Below are 20,279 nucleotides of genomic sequence, written 5' to 3'. Positions count from 1 at the left end.
GACCAAGACTATATCAATTTTGTTAAGAGATAGGAATTATGAGGTGGTGGTATGTGGGGCTTGCCCCGCTGTGAAAGGATGTCATGGAACTGTTAGGTGTCCATAGGATATAAAAGTTCTGAAATTTATCCCCAAAAGAGTGGGAACTCAATATCCACGTGAAGAGGAAGAAAAAGGAGCTAAGCACTGTCCAGGCGTCCTGATAAAGGACTAATCTCTGCCTTTCTCCACCCAGTCACCCAATAGGGTATGGAAAGCCCATTCACCTATCCTAGAGGAGCTTACCTTATCTGTTGGCTGATTCAGAATACGCAGTCTTTCTTCAATTCTATCCAATCCTAGACAAGCATAGTTGTTGGCAACTGCAACTAGATGGAAGAGGTAGTAGAGACAGTGTTAAGATGCAAGCTCTGATGCAAAGGGGAAACCAATTAAGTGATCTTTGAACTTTCATCCAACAACTTGCTAGATTTAAAGTTTTTATAACCTTTGTTTCCCCTGACCATCCCAACCTACCACAAACACCCAAGTTTACAACAGAGTTCTATCTATGGGCCAGGACATAATAATAACTTAGTTGCCAAGAAAAAGGGAAAAAGTAAATAGGTAGACTATGTTAAAGTTTAATATTAGGCTTCATTAACTTGCCTTACAGAGATCAACAATACTGCAAGTTTTTGTCCTAAAGTTAAACCAGGGTTCAACTGAACTATCTTGTTCAAGGAATCTTAGGAATCAAGGAATACTCAGGCAACCTCAAAATTCAATTTCCCTAAGTCTGTTTTATACTGTTCTTACACCAAGCCAACACCAATAATTAGTTTAAGAACAAAATTTAAAAAGCCCCAAGCATTTATTAAGTGCTATGTGCCAGGCACTTTTTAAGTTCCTGAGATATCTAAAAATACCAGAAACCAAAACAAAATAAACAAAAAAATTAGGTCCCCTACCCTCAAAAACCTTCTATTCTAATGGAGAAAATGTGATACACACATCACATAGTGCAAATGTGTACACAATACTGTAATAAATTATGCATGTGCACATATATACACACATATAAGCACATATATGTATGTGTACATGTATGTGTGTGTTGTAAAACATATAATACAGAAAATACAGAGTAGCTGGAAGGTACCTTAGAGGGGATGGCTTTAGCAGCTGGGGGATGGGGAGCATAGAACAAGAGAGGCTTCCTAGAACAGGTGGTGTTGGGCTGAATCTCAAAGGAAGCCAAGGGATTCTAAAAGTCATGAGGTTGGAAGGGAGAACATTCCAAGCATGGGGGACAACCAGTGCCAAGGCATCATGGTGAACAGGAGATGGGAGTATTGTGTATGAGGAGCAGCATACAGGGCAGTATGAGTAAATTGGAAGTTCATGGTAGGCAGCATAATAAGAAGCTTTACAATGATAGGAAATGGCCAGGAAGAAGAAAATTAGTAAACAAACCAAAAAAGCAAACAAAACCTTCATGTGTACATGTACCTACACCTTCACCCTCTCTCTTGCCCAAGCACCTCACACTTCAAAAGTTTTCAAAGCACTTTCTTCCCAACTACCCAATGGAGAGAGGTCTTATAAATATTAATCCTGAAATATAGGTAAAGCAACTGAGGCATCATCCAGCTAGTATATATCAGTCAAGTCTGAATCTAAGTTTCCTGCTTCAGTCCAAAGCTCTTTCCAGTAGAACACATTGTTTCTACTCAATGTAGAATTTTATGTGAGGGCTGAGAATAATAAGAATCATGTAACTCAGGAATACAAAAGGAACATTGGTCATCTCCAACATATTCAGGACCTTTATTGCCCAAGTCGACTTGTTTAGCACAATTCTTGCCCCCCTTCCCTCCTTATATCACTGGAACCAATACAGTGTTAAGCACACAAGGACTTACTTTGAGGTTCTAATTTCTGGATGATGGGCAAAGCACTGGTCACTGCCACCATAGTGATGGTCTTCATTCCCTTCTCTGCTATCTCACACACTGATCTGAGGTAAGGATAGTGATCTTTTGTGCTGATGTAAGCAGATGACACCAAGTCATAAGTTGAACTCACCAAGGGAAGGTTGGCCACTCTAGTTACCACATTCTGTGCAACCAAAATGGAGGATAAAAAAAACAGTTAAGTCTTCCTAAAAGGGGAAAAAGTGTTGAGAGGGGAAAAGAAGAAAGTGGTAGAAACCCTAGTCAAAAACATACCTGTTGTCCAATGTTATAAGGACAAGTAACTTTGAAAGACTTTAGAAACTCTGATCACACAACAACCAACCACAATCCTAGAGGATTCATGATGAAAGATGCCATTCACCTCTTCAGACAGCTGGTGAACTCAGAGTGCAGATTGAGATCCTTTTTTTGAGGTATGGCCAATCTGAGAATTTGTTTTGCTCGACTATACATATTTGTAACAAGTATTTTGTTTTTCTTGCTTTCTCTATTTGAAGGTAGAAGGAAGAGAAATGGAAAAGAATGCAAATCTGATAAGAGAATTGAATTTTTTAGAAATACCTGTTGTTGATCAACTGCAACAGAAGCCATTTTAGTGTCTTATCCTCAGAACCTGCAAATAAGAAGCATTCATTTTGAAACACCAGGTCTCTGAGGCAACCTTCAATACTTAAACATTTTACATATATAGCTTGGTTTAGCCCACTTTTCTCAACAGTCCCAAGTAGAACTGGATTGCAATTGCAATGTGAAAGGTGGGGAGCAAGATGCAAGATGACTGGAAGGGGCCCAACATACTTGATCCTGAAAGCACAGAGTCACTGAAGTCTGAGTAGGACAAGTGTCACAGTCAGCCCTACACTTTAGAAAAAGCAATTTAGCAGCTATTTGAAGGAGTGGATTGGAGTGGGAAAAAGATTTAGGCAGAAATTCTGACCAAAGAGGAGGTGATTACAATAGTCCATGCAAGTAGTGTTAAAGGCACACATTAGAGTAGGGGCCTACGTAAGTTGAAACAGGGATGGTATAGATTTAGAAATCAACAAGATTTGGCAACTGATTGAATATAAGGTAAGAGCAAAGTTTCAACCAACTGTAAAATCCACAATAAAGCTGTCCCTCAATATAAGGAAATTTTCTTTCTATTTATCAATCAATCAATCTATCTAGCCTGAAAATTCAAGCTTGCCAATACAATGTGTAATCTTGGCAGGAAGGAGTGTTAACACAGAAAGAGACAGGGACTCATTCTCATAAGGCTAATGAGAGATGACAGATGTGTATCAGATCCTTGGAATATTTTAACAGGTTTAGAACATATCTGTTTCCCCATATTAAGATAAGGTTTGTCAAAAATTGTTTCATTTTTCAGGATAATTCCAGAGGTCACTGATCTGACATGTTGACAGCAACGGGGGAAAAAACTTAAATGGGATGAAGTACACTGGATTATTACATTCCAAAAAAAAAATCGATAATGAAGGAATATGAAATAAGAAATTTTTTTTAATATCCTGAAGTTTTTGAAGACTCTTGATTGTGTTCAATAGAAAGCTCTGGACATCACCTTAGTTGTTAAGATACTCTTGCTACTTACTAGAAAGTCAAATTAGCTGTATCTTAAGAGTCCTGTTTTCATCAAGTTGAAACTTTCATTAGATAGCATTTAAACATACAGAATTGAATCCCCAAATAAAGCCATAAAATTAGACTTCTTTTAAAAAACAATGAACAGATGAACAATTTGTTCTGTTTCCCCCTAATGAGTTCTTTTCTGGGTATACTTAAGGGCTTTTTGCTGTATTTTTTGTAACACTAGTTGAATTTTACCCAATTTATATTATTTTTCCCATGGTTACTCACATTAGTTAGGAATTGACAACAAAATATTCTGTTCCATTGGCCTACCAGTTTATCCTGCTCTTCCCCAATATCTAGGCACAGTATTTATAATATTCAGAAACTGAACCAAGCATGCATTCTTTCTGGGAAGGATGGATGCCCATAATGGCTTGTTATATGTCCCAGGTACCCAGAGTACCTCTGCCTCTCTCCCTTGAGTTTAATGATGGGTTCAATGTGTAGAATACAAGACCCTTTTTAAGATTTATCTAATCTAACTTTCTAGTAAGAGAGGGGTGTGTGTGTGTGTGTGTGTGTGTGTGTGTGTGACAAATGAGGTGGTGTCTAAATTTCCACCTGCCTTAGACAATTTGAGTTACATCTGTGGGAGACAATGGTAAAGCTTTTGTTCCAACATTCTCTTAGAAGATGGAGTCTCAGCTGCAAGGCAGGAGAGCTCCCTAACCCTCAGGGAAGAATGAAAAAGATAAGTGATAACTAATTTTACTACAGCAGTTTGCAAACCCAAAAGCCTAAAGACAAAAAGCAGACATTCTGGTTTCAAGGACAGCCAAAAGCAACCCTAATTTCCCAACTGTGATCACTGAAACCCATTTTTAAGGCCACCCAGAGGAGAAAAACCAGTTTGTGAGCCACTGCTTTCCCCAACCCCCTAAAGACCAAGGACTAGGAGTATGGGGAGGGGTCTCCCTTTCCTAAACTTTGCATTTTCTTCTTCATTACAGGTATGTTGGTGCCTTCCCAAACTATCTTGTACCTAGCTACTTTGATTCTGGAGTGTGTGTGTGTGTGTGTGTGTGTGTGTGTGTGTATATACAGGACCACTGATATGTGTACATATATACATATGGGATCAATGCAGGGTACCTTTTGTGTGTATTACACACACACTCACATACACACACATTTAATATGTACTCTTCTCCCCATTAAAATGTAAACCAGTAGGGGTTGATTCCTTCTTTATATTTGTATTCCCATCATCAAATACAATGCCAGGCACATAGTAGGAGCTGAATCCTTGTTGACTGATAGCCACTTTGGCCAGATTTGCAGACTTGGAGATGCCCATCCAAACAACCACTCCGAAGTCCAACGCCACGCAAGATCAGACACACAATGCCGGCCCAACCTCCACGGAAAGGAGACACACACCAGCCTTTCCGAAGTGCCCAGAACTTAACCTACTACTGTTTCCGAGAAATCCTATCCCTCCCTTCCCCGCCCCCTGCTCCCCAATCCGCCGCTGCCCCGATCTGGTTCTGGGCAGCCCCGCGTGACTCTGGACACAGCTCCCAAAGGCGCCGCGGAGACAGCCAGACTAACTGTCCTTGGATCTGATGCTCGCCACCAGACCGGGACGATCTCCCCGGCACTCACCTACAGTTAGAAAGGGGCGTCTGGCTAGCTGCACCTGGCAAAGCGAGAGTCACCGGCAGCGGAGTGTCACAGACCACCAACAGGATGACGCGCTCCTAAAGGTAGACTAAGTGACCGTCGGCCCCGCTAAATATAAGTACAGAAATCCCACCCACGCAGGCGTCTCCCACGCCCCTCCCCCACTGCATTCGCGAGACTTCCCCTGGGCCTCCTCCCCAGCACGTGATGCCCAAGGCTGGACGATTACGTCATCGGACAAAGTCTCGGACACCCCTCCCCCGTCTTCGTTATTCCTTTCTATGCCCTGTTTGAGTCAGTAACTGTAGTCCAGCAGGGGAAGTCCTTGTCTCATTAGTTCTTACAGCTATAGCCGTCCTTAATACTAAGGCAGTGAAAGAAGCGACGTGCGATGCGTGAGGCGGAAGTTAATGAACGAAGCATGTGTTACACAATCACACCAAACCTCTCCAGGTCTCAGTTTTCTCATCTGTAAAATAAGAGGGTTGTACTAGATGGCCTCAAAGGTCATTCTGCCGGAGACCAGTGATCGTATTTAAACCAATGATTCAAACGATGTTATTCCCGTTATTTTTCAAAAGGCAGATGAGTGTTAGGGAAAATTAGCATTAGTATGTTGGTAAAGATAGAGAGCACATTAATTAGATCAGGCTGAGAGAAATTTTTAGAAATGAAAACAAAGACCTTCCCTTCTCCTTGTTGATAGAGGACGGTTTATTTTGCAACTCTGAAATTTAAAAGTTTTCAAAGGTTTTGTTGATACAGAATCAATGTTAAGAATGTAGGTGTGTAAAGAACCCCAACCCCCAAATATCTATTTTTTAAAATAAAAACATATGGATTTGCAAGAGGTAAAAAGCCATCTGGTTTATCCCTTTCCTCTGGCTGGTAAATGTTTGTTAAATTGAATTCAGTTAGATCTATACCTAAATTATCCCCAGAATGATAGATATACTTAAGCAGTTTAACAAAATTTAATTCAAGTTTCATCTGGGAAAAAAAAAAAAGAAAGCTTTAAAACTTAGTCCTTCAAGACCATGCGATATACTGTGGGCATACAGAGCTGAAAAATAACAAAGTTCTTGCCATCAAGAAACAATGTATATATAACAGATATGTGACTGGAAGAAATAAGTAAGAAATAACAGAATATGATGATGAAGACACAAAGTGCCCCAATTAAAATCTTAGAAGGGAAAAATTATTTTCAGCTGAGGGAAACCAAAGATGGATTAATTTTAAAGACAGAAGTTGTCACCTAAGCTGACTGACCCTTAAAAGAAAAGAAGGATTTCAATAGGCAAAGAGGGGTGGAAGGCCTATTGATACAGAGACAACAGAATGTAAAGTGTGAAAGAGAACAATTTGGCTGGAATACAAAATGCCTGAATAGGAGTGTTGCTTTTAAAAATACAAATTTTTATTCACTTTTCATATTACTTATCCTCCCAGAAAGCTTTTGATTCTAAAAGAAAATCAGGTTTTAGTGAGCATTAGATGATGAAAAGGGTATGAGGAATATATTGGAGAAGGAGAATTTTTGTTTGCTTTTTTTTTTTTTAAGAATAAATAGAAGGAACTGTCAGAGGAAGATAGAGCATTGTGAAAACTGAAACAGAGCTTGCTAGGAATTTGAGTTCAGGGAAAGAATCCCAGGGAAAAGGATACAAGTATTCTTGAGAATGCTACATTATTAATGATTAAGTCTATTTACTTCTACACTCATTCTGAACCCTTTTTTTGCTTTACAGCAATTGATACCTGCCCTTTCACCTACAAAATACTTCTCCATTTCTTTTCATTTGAGAAATCTCTGAGTCATTTCCCTTCTCTATATGAGTCAAGTTTTATAAAAGCAGTATATAATACACTGAAAAATATGACATAGTTGCTAGACTTCAGTATGAAACCCCTTAATTCACTTCAGTATTTCCATACTCTTATTATACATTATAGATATTATATCTAGTTGTCTACTCCTTCATAAGTATAGATAACTCAAGGCCTCTCTCATGCTATGAGTTGCTGTCTCTCCCTCCACCCCAATAAATAGGCATTGGTGTTCAACCTTCTGGTGTTGAACTTTTTCTTCCACATGAAGCTAGGCTAGTCCTTGAACCCCAGGTATACCATCTGCTATGGACCAGGAAGATGTCCTAGAGTTAGTGCTCTGATAACATGTCCTTCAAGAACTCAAGAGTTCTTTTCATTTCACTATGTGATTTCAAAATGGGTCTTAATAAGGTAGTCTTTATTAACACAATGTTTAAATATTCAACCTACCTTCCTTTTTATGTGGTATGATGAGAAAGCTGACCTTAGTTTGGAAGGATAAACCATAAGCTTATTAATAGGACATATCTAGTTACTTTTTACTCTTTTTTTTTTCCTTGTGAGGCAATCAGGATTAAGTGATTTGTCCAGGGTCACACAGCTAGTGAGTATCATGTGTCTGAGATTGGATTTGAACTCAGGTCCTCCTGACTCTACGGCCAGTGCTCTATCCACAGTGCCACCCAGCTGCCCCAATATCTAGTTACTTTTTAAGGGAATTTGAATTTACCAGAGAACCTATGATGGAGAAATGCTACAACCTTATACCATATGATCTTGAAGCTTAGAGGTGGAAGAGACATTGGAGTTCATCCAATACAGTTGTACTAGATTTGTACTATACATTTGACAGATGAGGAAACTGAGGACCAGAGAAGGGAAATTAATTGTCCTCAGTCACATATAAAGCAGAGCTAGGATATGAACCTAGATCCTCTCATGCTATGTGTGTGTGTGTGTGTGTGTGTGTGTGTGTGTGTGTGTGTTCAGACTGATAACCTCTGAGGTTCCTTTCCATTCTAACTGATCTAGATCTATGAATCCCTAATATATGGAATGCATTGTACTGAATGCAGTGGATAACACAAAGTCCCTGCCCTCAGAGAGTTTATAGTCAAGTTACGGAAACATCTAAATCCTCCATAATGTTGTCCTAACCTAGAGTTATAGCCTTATTTCGCTCTATTCCATTTCATAAACTCTCCTTTCCAGCCAAACTGTGCTACCTAAACTTGTCTTTTACTTTTTCACCTCCATGGAGTGTTCCTGCTTTCCCCTATGACTAGAATACACTCCTTCCTCATCTCCATCTAATGAAATCCTTTTCTTTCTTCAAGGCTCAATTTAGACACAACCTCCTCCATGAAGATTTCCCTTATCCCTTCTCTCCTTTTCAAGTGAAAGTACTCTCTCTTTCTAGAATACTTTGTCTGGATCTCTCTTTTGCTTCTATTATATTTTATTTTATAACATAAATATTTGTGTAATTTTAAGAGTAAGTGGTTGAGGATCAGAACTATACTGTTTTTTTGATCTCCATATCCTCAGTAACCAAGCACTATATTTATACCCAAAGATAATCACTTAATAAACCTTTGTTGAGTTTACTGACATTGGTGGTGGTGGTTTGGAGGCAATTGGCAGAAGGAAAGGCTATCTGCTCCCACACTCTCACCCCCTCCTGAGCATGGGCAGAGCCACTCTTTTGAAATACTTCCCTTTGGACATCCCAATTGGCAGGACTATCCCTTAATTAAGAACTCGAAGCAGCCCTTTGGGGGATGGGACTCTTTCCTGGAATTATACAGGAAAGAATATGAGAAGAGTTGCTCAAGGTCACTACCTTTAAGGGAAAGGACCACAGCTTTCTACTATCTAAGTCGCTTCCCCACCAGAACACAGCTGACTCAGATTATGCCAAGGTTTTCTATTAGGTCTGAATTCATTTAATCTTTTCTCTGCTTTCAGGGACTATAATAATATGTATCAATAAAAATCTCTTTGGGTCATCTAGAGCCCCAAACTCGTGAGAAATCCCAAGGACTAGAAAGAGAATTTCCCTCCTCTCTGTGTCCCAGTGTGACTGAAGCCTCCTACGCTGATGCTCTTTTAAATCCTCCAAAGGATACATATAAAAAGTGGTTTCTTTCTGAGAACACATGGCCAATACAGAAAGCAAACAAACTTAAAAAAAAAAAAGAAAGAAAGAAAGAAGGAACGGAGTTTCATCATTGTCATTTTTAGCAAACAGGGAAAATTTTCTACATTGGCTCTGGGTAAGTCCTATATTGTTCAGCTATAGTCTTTTCCCTTTTTATCTTACCATTCTCCTCCTCTCCAAGTTAACAATTATGGCAGCAGCTTCAGCAGCAGAGGTAGCCATTCTCTCCTCCTCTCCTCCTCTCTTGTTTGTGCCTTAGACAACCTCTTTCCTGTTTCAGATTGCCTCCCTCAAATCCCTTTACTGCCCACTCCTTTTGAGGCAGCTTGGGTGCAAAGGGGGCAGTAAGGACAGGTGGCAGGCCTTCTTGCTTCCTCGTACCATTTTGGTTGTGATCTCTCTTCATGACCTCATTTGGAGTCTTCTTGGCAAAGATACTTGTGTGGTTTGCCATTTCCTTCTCCAGCTCATTTTGCAAATGAGGAAACTGAGGCAAACAAGGTTAAGTGACTTGCCCACAGCTAGGGTCTGAGGCCAGATTTGATGAGTCTTCCTGATTCCAGGAGTCCTCCTGATTCCAGGCCCAGCACTTTATCTTCTGTACCATCCAGCTGTCCCTAATAAATAGACAAAAATACAATGTTCAATTCAATAAACATTTATTAAGCACCTACTATGTGCCAGGCACTGTGCTAAGTGCTGAGGATGTCTAAATAAATAAATAAATAAATAAGGCAAAAGACAGTCCCTGTACTGGGGGAAGTCAACATACAAACAAATAAATACAAAGCAAGCTATATAAAGGATAAATAGAAAATAAATAATAATAGAAAATAAATAATTAAAAGAAGCACAGCACTTGAATTTAGAGGGATTAAGGAAGGTGGGATTTTAGTTAAGACTTAAAGGATGCAGGAACAGCAAGGTGGCACTCTTGAAGTCAGGAAGACCTGAGTTCAAATCTGGCCTCAGACACTTACTAGCTGTGTGACCCTGGGCAAGTCAACCTCGACTGCCAAAAAAAAAAAAAGAGAGAGAGAGAGAGAGACTTAAAGGAAGTCAGGGACAGGAGGAGGAAGAACATTCAGAAAGGGGAGGCATTAGCAGTTGAGGGAAATCAGGAAAGACTCCTGTAGAAAATGGATCTTGAGCTGTATTTTGATGGCAGTGAAGGATCCTATGAGGTGGAGGTGATAAGGATGTGCATTCCAGTCATGGGAGACTACTAATAAACAAGTATGGAGAATGGAGATGTGGCATCATGTGAGTAACAGAGAAGGCCCTTTTGGTGGGATCATAGAGTGCAGAAATAGGAGTAATTGTACAATGAAGCTAGAAAGTAAGGAGTCAGGTTGAGAAGGTCTTTAAGATACAAAAAGGGGAGTTCATATTTAATCTCAGAGGCAGTAGGGAGCCAATAGAGTTCATTGAGTAGGGAAATGACAGGGCCAGATATTTACTTAATGGGCTGAATGTGACAACTAGCTAGGAATGGCAAGATTTGGCAACTAATTGTTTTAGGGTGAGGAAGAGTGAAGAGTCCAAGTTAATGCTGACGTTATGAATGTGTGGAGATTGGGAAAATGGTAGTACTTTCAACAGAAACAGGAAAATCTGGTAGAGCACTGGGTTCAGAGTGGGGGTAGGGAAGATAATCAGTTGTCTTTTAGACTTTTTTTTTTACTTCAAGATTTCTCTAAGACATCCAATTTGAAGTGTTAAATAGGCAATGGTTATATAGAACTGAAATAGAGCTGAAACTCAGGTGAGAAACTGAGATTGGATATAAAAATCTCTGAGTTATCACACAGATATTATAATTAAACACATGGGAGCTGATGAAGTCACCAAGAGAAAAAAATGCAGTGAGACAAGAGGTCCCAAGATGGAGCCCTGAGAAACATCCACAATTTGGGGATATTATATGAAGTATGAGTCAACAAAGGAGAATAAGAAGGAGCTCTTACGTAATAGGAGAACCAGGAGAGTCCCAGGGAAGACTCCAGAGAAAGGATGCTCAACAGTGTCAAATGCAGCAAAGAGATCAAGAAGCATGAGTATTGGGGGGGGGGAAAGACCATCAGCTTTGTCAATTAAGAGATCAATGATAATTTGAGAGAGATAACAGTTCCATTTGAGTGATGAGTTCAGAAACCAGATAGCAAAGGGTCAAGCAGTGAGTGAGAGGAAAGGCAGTAAAGGCACTGAGGGGTAAATTGCTTTTTCTAGCATTTTTGTTGAGAAATGGAAGAAAGATGCAGGATGGTGACCTGAGAGGATGGTTGAGTCTAGTGAAGAGTTTTTAAATATGAGATATTTGAAGGCAATGGAAAAGAAACCAGTAGATAGGGAAAGATTGAAGATTAGAGATTAGATAGAATTTGTAGGAAATTGTGGTCAGAGGGATGACTGAAAGACCAACCTGTTGGAGAAAATAGGAAGTTATGGGATCAAGGGTGCATGTGAAGGGAATAGCTTTGGCTGGGAGGACTACATCTTTGTCAGAGCCTGGAAGAAAGGAGGAGAGAGTGGAAGATTACATCAAGGGGGTTTGAAATGAAAAAAACTGCAGAAGTGAATGGCCTCATTTACTCAATAAAGAGGTAAGGTATACAACTGAGAAAATGGGAGAGCAGGGAGAGATATAGGAGGTTGTAGGAAAAAGGAGAAGGTTTGGAATAGCTTCTGTGGGGACTGAGGTAGGGAATCATTTGAGGAAATAATTGGGGGAACTCCTCAACACTACTCTTTGACACTGGCCTCCTGGCTGGTCAACCAACAAGACATTCCATTTCTCAGCTTTGGGTTTTCTCTCTGGCTGTCCCTCTTGGCTCCACTGCTCTCCCTCCTCTACTCTTACTACTCACCTCCCTGGCTTCTTTTAAGTCCCAACTAAAAAAACCACTTCATGCAGGAAGCCTTCCCCAAACTCTCTTAATTCCAGTGCCTTCCCTCTGTCAATTATTTCCTATTTGTCCTTGCTTTTCATGTATTTGTTTGCATATTGTTCAATGAGACCCCCCCCATTAGACTGTAAACTCCTTACCTGTTTTTGTATCCCCAGCACCTAGCACAGTGCCTGGCACATAGTAGGTGCTTAATATTTATTGAATTGAAATGAATACAGGAATTACCTTGCTACTTCAAGGACCCAGTTGAAGTTAGATAACATGTTTGTAGTTGTATGACTTCCTCTAATCTGTTCTGAAGCACTTGAACAAGAGCAGAAGAAGTAGATGATAGGAAATATCCAAGACTGGGATTTGGCAGAGTTGATAAGACAGAGAGGCAAGAGATACAAGGGTAGAGGGCAGTATGAAATTGAATTAACTATTAAGAAGGAAGGAAAATGAAGTCAGAGCAGGGGTAATGACCTGGGAAAGTAATGAGGAGTGGAAGTATTGAATGCCATGTTGAGATTGAAGACTAGGTTTAGGAAGGGTGAGACAGAGAGATTTTTTTTTAACAATGGAAGAGACTTGAGCATGTTTGAAGGCAATGGGAAAGAAAACAGTAGATAGAGATTGAAGACTAGAGAGTGGATGGAATTGTAGGAGACTATGTTTAGAAGGATGACTGAGGGGCCAATCAGCTGGATAAAATAGGAAGGGATGGGATCAAAGGCATATTTAGAGGGATTAGCTTTGGCAGGGAGAAGGACCATCATATTGTCTGAATGTGGAAGAAAGGAGGAAAGAGTGGAGGATGATGTCATGGGAGGTTATGGTCAGAGACAGAAATGTCAGAATTTTTAACTAAGCAAACAGAATATTTGGGGTTAATAATAATGAGACCCAGGGTTTGAACATCTCTATGAATGGCTGCTGTGCAGTAGAGGAGTAGGTCATGGAAACTGAGGAAATTGAGGGACCTGGAGATTTAAGGGAGAATTAACATAAATGTTGAATAACCTTATTATAAGGGCAGGAATTGGGGAGGAGAGGAAATAGTAAAGTAACATGAATTCTTTCATTCAGCAAAAAAACTTTGGGAGCACTTAAAGTGCATAGTGCACTGTTTTAGAATCTGGTAGAGATTCAATTTGAGTTAAAACATGGTCACTGCCCTCATGGTGCTTATAATCTAGCAGTGAACTTTAAAATATTTAAATTCTTAGAATAAGATGGAGTAGTTTACCCATTTTCTCCCTCTATTTCCATCAACCTAGAAAGATAGGTCTTGAATTTGGCCCTGAAGTTAGGATAGGAATTAGATAAACCTAGAGAGAAGGAAGGAGAGAGAGAGTATAGTTTGGGAAAAAGAACTAGTATGCACTCTGACATTTCAGTTTAACCTTTCTCCCAATGAAGCTATATCCTCACCTAGAATTTCACTGTACTCCACTGTGAGTCACTCTAGAGCATGATTCAAGCAAAGTTCCAGAGAGAAAAAGTACAAAGCTATCCTAATGATCTAACTTAGATGTTGACTTTGACAAAGTCATTTAATTGCTCTGGGCCTCAGTTTCCTCATCTATAAAGTGACGGGGCAAGATGGGGTGAAAATTTGGAACTCAAAGTCTTGTGGAAGTAAATATTGAAAACTAAAAATAAATAAATTTATATTTTAAAAAAGTTTCCAATGTTTAGGTGATATTTTGTTTACCCTCACTGACAGTGACCTTCCCGTATGCCCTTTTGGAACAAGAATTGGGAAGAGTAAACAAAATTATGCAAAAAAAAATTTTTTACGTTGGTTGTTTGTAAATTGTAACTGGGATAAACTCAGTTTGGGTGATTCACTTCCTTCTTCCCTCTCTTAGACCCTCCTTTTCTCAGACTTAGTCCCTGGGGATAAGCTGCTGCTTTCTGGCAAAGCTGCACACACCTACACTTCCCCTAAACCTCCTAGGACTCTCCTCAACCGTGCTGTATTCAATGCCCAAACTGAGTTTATCCCTCACCCCATTTCCTGTATTTCTTATTTACCAGTTACATGTCAAAACATTTTTTTAAACATATGTTTTTGAAACTTTGGGTTCCAAATTTTCTCCCTTCCTCCCTCCCCACCTACCCTCATTGAAAAGGCAAGCGACTCAATATAGGTTATACATGTGCAGTTATGCAAAACACTTCCATGGTAGACATGTTGTGAAAAAACTAATTCTATTTCCCTTAATCCTATCCTGCTCTCCCATTTTTTTCTATTATTTCTTTTAACCCTGTCCCTCCTCAGAAGTATTTGCTTGTGATTATCCCCTTTCCCAATCTGCCCTCCTCTCTATCATCTCCCTGCTCTCTTGTCCCCTTCTCCCCCTATTTTCCTGTAGGGTAAGACAGATTTCCATACCCAATTGAATGTGTATGTTATTCCCTCCTTAAGCCAAATCCTATGAGAATAAGATTCCTCATTCCTCTCACCTTCCCCGTTTCCCCTCCACTGTAAAACTTTTCTTTTCTGTTTTTTTTTTTTGTGAGATAATTTACCCCATTCTACCTCTCCCTTTCTTCTTCTCCTAGTATAATCCTCTCTCATCCCTTAATTTTATTCTCCAGATATGACCCCTTAATCTTCAACTCACCCTGTGCCCTCTATCTATCTTCTATCATCTATCTATCTATCTATCTATCTATCTATCTCTACATACATATAATTTTTCCCTCCAACTACCCTAATACTGACAAAGGTCTCATGAGTTATAAATATCATCTTTCCATGCAGGAATGTAAACAGTTCAACCTTAATAAGTCTCTTATGATTTCTCTTTCCTGTTTACCTCTTCATGTTCCACTTGAGTCTTGTATTTGAAAGTCAAATTTTCTATTCAGCTCTGGTCTTTTCATCAAGAATGCTTGAAAGTCCTCTATTTCACTGAATGACCATTTTTTCCCCTGAAGGATTATACTCATTTTGCTGGGTAGGTGATTCTTGGTTGTAATCCTATCTCCTTTGCCTCTCCAGAATATTATATTCCATGCCCTGTGGTCCTTTAATGTAGAAGCTGCTAAATCTTGTGTTATCCTGATTGTGTTTCCACAATACTTGAATTGTTTCTTTCTGGCAGCTTGTAATATTTTCTCCTTGACCTGGGAACTCTGGAACTTGGCTACAATATTCCTAGGAGTTTTCCTTTGGGGATCTCTTTCAGGAGGAGATGTGGATTCTTTCAATTTCTATTTTGCCCTCTGGTTCTAAAATATCAGGGCAGTTTTCCTTGATAATTTCTTGAAAGATGATGTCTAGGCTCTTTTTTTGATCATGGCTTTCAGATAGTCCAATAATTTTTAAATTCTCTCTCCTGGATCTATTTTCCAGGTCAGTTGTTTTTCCAGTGAGATATTTCACATTGTTTCTATTTTTTCATTCTTTTGGATTTGTTTTACAGTGTCTTGATTTCTTAAAGTCACTAGCTTCCAATTGCTCTATTCTAATTTTTAAGGAAGTATTTTCTTCAGTAATCTTTTGGACTTCCTTTTCCATTTGGCCAATTTTGCTTTTTAGGGCATTCTTCTCCTCATTGGCTTTTTGGACCTCTTTTGCCATTTGGATTAGGCTATTTTTTAAGGTGTTATTTTCTTTAGTATTTTGTGGGGTCTCCTTTAGCAAGCTGTTGACTTGTTTTTCATGATTTTCTTGCATTACTCTCATTTCTCTTCCCAGTTTTTCCTCTACTTCTCTTACTTGCTTCTCAAAATCCCTTTTGAGCTCTTCCAAGGCCTGGGACTGATTCATATTTTTCTTGGAGGCTTTGGATGTAGGAGCTTTGACTTTGTTGTCTTCTTCTGGTTGTATGTTTTGATCTTCTTTGTCACCAAAGTAAGATAATATAGTCTAACTCTTTTTGCGCTGCTTGCTTATGATCCCAGCCAATTACTTGAGTTTTAAACTCTTTGTTAAGGTAAGAGTCTGCTTCCAATGAGGAGAATGTACTGTCCCAAGCTTCAGGTGTTTGTGCAGCTGTTTTCAAAGATACTTGTAGGGACCTGTAAATTTTCAGTTCTTCCAAGGTGGTATGATAAGGGGTTAGGTGTTTACTCCTTTCCTGGCCTCTGCTCTGGTCTGTTAGTGACCACAAGCACTCCTTTCTGTTCTGTAACTGTGAGGAGGTTTTCTTCTACACAGCCACTACAAGCTCCACCATGCCAGCGTTCCTCCTCACCCCAGTACTGCCACCCAGAACTGTGACCCAGATCAAAGCACAGGCAAAGCAAGAGAATCCTGTGCCAGCAGAGAGACCCCTGCAATCCCCCTCTGATCAGCCACTGGATTCCCCCTCAGTCTGTGGGCCAGAAGCTCAAGAGGCAGCTGTCCACCCCTACCCCCCCCCAACCCCAGGACTCACTCTCAGGGAACTGGAGCTGAGACACCATGCTCCTCTCTCAGGACTGCAGAAACAGACTTTTCCCACTGACCTTCTAAGTTGTCTTTGGCTTTTGTGGGTTGAGAGGTCTGGAAGCCACCACAGTTGGCTGCAATTCAGTCCTCTGAGGCCTGCTCCAGGTTTGCTGCGGCCTTTGCTCCCACGCCACAATGTGCTCCTCTCTCAGCCCAGTGCGATATACCTTTCTGATCAACCATCCAGGCTGTCTGAGGCTGGAAATTTGTTTCACTCTGTCTTTTTGTGGGTTCTGCTGCTTTAGAATTTGTTTAGAGCCATTTTTTATAGGTATTTGGAGAGGTCTGGGGGAGAGCTCAAGCAAGTCACTGCTTTCATTCTGCCATCTTGGCTCCGCCCCCCTAAAAATTGGAAACTTTGGAATAGAGGTACAATAAGTCATGAATTAAAGAGAGCTCATTTACATTTACTTCATTTTCTCAAAGGAATCAACTCAAGTTTAGTGCATTATGTATATAAATAGTAGAATATACAATGTCAGAGATGGAAGATCATTCGAACCTAACCCCAATCCTTTCATAAATGGGTAGGAATACTAAAGCTGAGGAATGTGAAAGGACTTACTCACCTTAACAAAGAATGAGTGTCACAGCCAATACTTTCAGCTCTAAGTCTAAGACTCTTGTCACGCTACATTCCCAGAGTATGAGTGTGAAAAATAACCCAACAACTGGTTAAGGTAGTTGATTCTCATGGATTTTTTTTAAACTAAAAATTTCCATGTTACCTTGATGTGGGCCAATAAGCCTGGTTTCAGTTAGGCTAAACTAACTAAATTTTGAACTCATCATTAATGAATCATTTTATTTATTTATTTTGCCATTGTTAATTCTTTCCTTCATTCTGGCCCCTCCCCCACCCATTGAGAAAGCAAGCAATAAGATATCCATTACATTATACATATAAAGTCATGTAAAATATTTCAATAGTCGTGGTCGAAACATCATTAAGATTGAGTTACTGGTAGGGCTGAAAAAAGGACACATTGCAAAGACTCTAGGTCAATGGGCAACCAGTTTGACTTGGAGGAGTAGATAGGTCTTAGATTAGTAGATTCTTTCATAGAGCTTGTTTACTTTTACATAATGGCCTTTGTGTTGCGTGATCTGGCCCTCCCTCTGCTTAGTAGGCCGTAGGTCATACTTGTCTGCTCTGGATAAACCTATGAGGTAGGTGAAGCTAATCCACCAAATTGAGATCAAATCCACATGATACAGTGAATAACAGGTCACTGGATTTGGGACTTGGAGGTCCTGGATTTGAACCCCAGTTTGGCCACTTGCTTGAACAAGACAATGAACCTCTCTGGGTGGACCTCACCTCCCTTGTCTTTGAAATGAGTGATTGGATTAGTATCATAGATTTAGGTAGAAGAAACTTCCAGCTCAAAGTCTTATGATTCTATAAATTCAGTTCAATTCAACAAATGTTAGTTAAGCACTTAATTCCATATATATAAAGCAGGGGTGATGAAAGTGCTGGGGTGTGGCCCAAGCTGGGTCTTAGTCCCTTGCCCCAAAGGGAATCTGATTCCTTTTTGTCTACAGGCCCCAGCCCTTATCTCCCTTTGAAAGCCCTAGCCCCACCTTTTTGATTTCATTATCTATTCCCATTGTCTATTCAATCTCTCAGAACTTCCAATCAGAATTCTCACCCTCACCCTTTTCCCAGACCCTCCCCTGGTCACCCAAAGTCACTTTAGTATATAAAATCTACCCTGGCCCTCATTAGGGGCTGAGAATCTCATGCCCACTCATCCTCACAGGTGTTTCCTGGTCTATTATCACTAATAAACTTTTCCTCTGGCTGGAAGAAGATTTGAGTTGAATTCTTTCAGGCAGGGCCTGGTACCAAGGTCTTGGGGTTCCCAGCACCCCAAAACCTCTAGACCTCTTCAAAAGGATGCATCAATTTCCTGGACTGGGGTACCACCTATGAAGCTAGGCATGTACCCTGGCCCTTTGTTGGGGGGCATATACCTTTATTGGTTCCCAATGACTGAGAAATTGCATCAAAGATAATTATAGATTATCTATAATGGGGTGGGAAATGAAGACACTCTAGTTTTGCTTTTCTTAGAAGAGCCTTTATAGTCAACAAAAGCTGCAGAAATGACTTCTTTTTGCTATCCCTCTCCCTTTGGCAGTGCTTTCCTTCTCTTGGACTTCCAGAGAGGATTTCTCTCCCCTCTCCCCATACCCCCAGATATCAATTTGCAACACTAGCACACAATAGACTAGGGAACCTCCCATAGAGATTGACATAAACTCTGGCTCCCAATATAGCAAATCCTGGATTTCCCTGATCACCTATGTTCCATGTAACAGGTACTGTGCTAGTGCTAGAAATGCAAAGACAGAATGACACATTTGGTGCCCTCAAGAAAATTGCAATCTGGTAGGTGAAGAGGTCCAGAGGTTTGGGGTGCTGCTGGGAACTCCTAAGATTGCGACGCCAGGCCCTGTCTTAAAGAATTCAACTCAAATCTTTTTCCAGCCAGAGAAAAAGTTTATTAGAGATAAAACATATAGGCCAGGTGACACCCATAAGTATGAGCGGGCATAAGAAAGTCTCAGCCTTTGGGGCATGAGATTCTCAGTGTCTGAATGAGGGCCAGGGTAGATCTTAAAAGTGACTTTGGGTGACCAGGGAAGGGTCTGGGAAAAGGGTCTGGCTGAGAATTCCAATTGGAATGTCTAAGAGATTGAATAGACAATGGGAATAGATAATGAAAAAATGGAAGGCATCTGAATGAGATTGAAAAGGTGGGGCTAGGGCTTTCAAAGGGAGATAAGTGGAGTCAATAAGGGACCTAAAATGGGAGCCAGATTCTTTTTAGGGCAAGGGGCAAAGGAGCATCTGAATAAGATTAAAAGGTAAGGCTAAGGCTTTAAAAGGGAGATGAGGGGCAGGGGCCTGTAGACAAATGGGAGTCAGATTCCCTTTGGGTCAAGGGGCGGAAGACCTCAATTTGGGCCACACTCCATTATTACAACTAAACCACTCTTTAAAAGGGGCAGCTGGGTGGTGAAATGGATAGAGTGCTGGGCCTGGAGTCAGGAAGACTTCATTCCTGAGTTCAAATCCAGCCTCAGACACTAGCTGTATGACCTTGGGCAAGTCACTTAACCCTGTTTGCCTCAGTTTCCTCATCTGTAAAATGAACTGGACCACTCCATTATCCTTGCCAAGAAAACCCCAAATGGCATCATGAAGAGTTGGACATGACTGAAACAACAATTCTTTAAAAATACATACACACATAAAACCCAAAACTTATTTTTATTGATAATCTTTTGTTTTAACCGTGCTTTAATTTCCAGATAAATCCCTCCCCTTTCCCTACCCACTAAACCACCCTTTGTAATAGAGAAAAGAAAGAGAGGAAAGAGTAGTTCAGCCAAACCAAGAAGCACATTAACTACATCTGCCAGTGTATGTGATAGTAGCATCACAATGTAACAAGACATTGACAACTGACTGCCATCTTAAGATTTGTAGTTCACGGTGACAAGCGTTACCTCTCTCAGCTCCGAAGAGTGATTTGAGACTATCTTGCGCTTGTAGTGTGAAGAGGACTGAGTTTTGCTTCACAGCTATTAAAGAGACATACACAGTCCAGGAAAGACAGACTTTAGATGAAGTGGTATGGCTCTCCAGCATTGTAGAGGCCCCAGACTAAAGACAGGGTGTGGATGATTAAATCTAAGGGATTCTAGATTAAAGGTTT

At 40.3% G+C, this 20,279-nt stretch overlaps 1 protein-coding gene across 4 annotated transcripts in view; it reads right to left on the bottom strand.

The window, feature by feature from the left end:
- PLIN2 (perilipin 2) overlaps positions 1 to 5,292 on the bottom strand; it is a 29,995-nt gene extending 24,703 nt beyond the window's left edge. For all 4 annotated transcript variants that reach the window (XM_021002214.2, XM_021002215.2, XM_021002217.2 and 1 more), the window contains exons 1-4: positions 5,202 to 5,292; positions 2,520 to 2,571; positions 1,905 to 2,100; positions 286 to 368 (exon numbers count right to left, since the gene is read on the bottom strand). In XM_021002214.2, the coding sequence (XP_020857873.1) occupies positions 286 to 368; positions 1,905 to 2,100; positions 2,520 to 2,549 (309 nt within the window). In that variant the 5' untranslated portion in view covers positions 2,550 to 2,571; positions 5,202 to 5,292. The remainder of the gene's footprint in view (positions 1 to 285; positions 369 to 1,904; positions 2,101 to 2,519; positions 2,572 to 5,201) is intronic.
- Between the last annotated feature and the right edge of the window lie 14,987 nt (positions 5,293 to 20,279).

The sequence above is a fragment of the Phascolarctos cinereus genome, unplaced genomic scaffold (genome assembly GCF_003287225.1).
Source record: "Phascolarctos cinereus isolate Bilbo 61053 unplaced genomic scaffold, phaCin_HiC Scaffold_4;HRSCAF=312, whole genome shotgun sequence".
NCBI lineage: Eukaryota > Metazoa > Chordata > Mammalia > Diprotodontia > Phascolarctidae > Phascolarctos > Phascolarctos cinereus.
The sequence above is the reverse complement of the archived record's forward strand: the minus strand, read 5'-3'. Positions and strand labels throughout refer to the sequence as shown.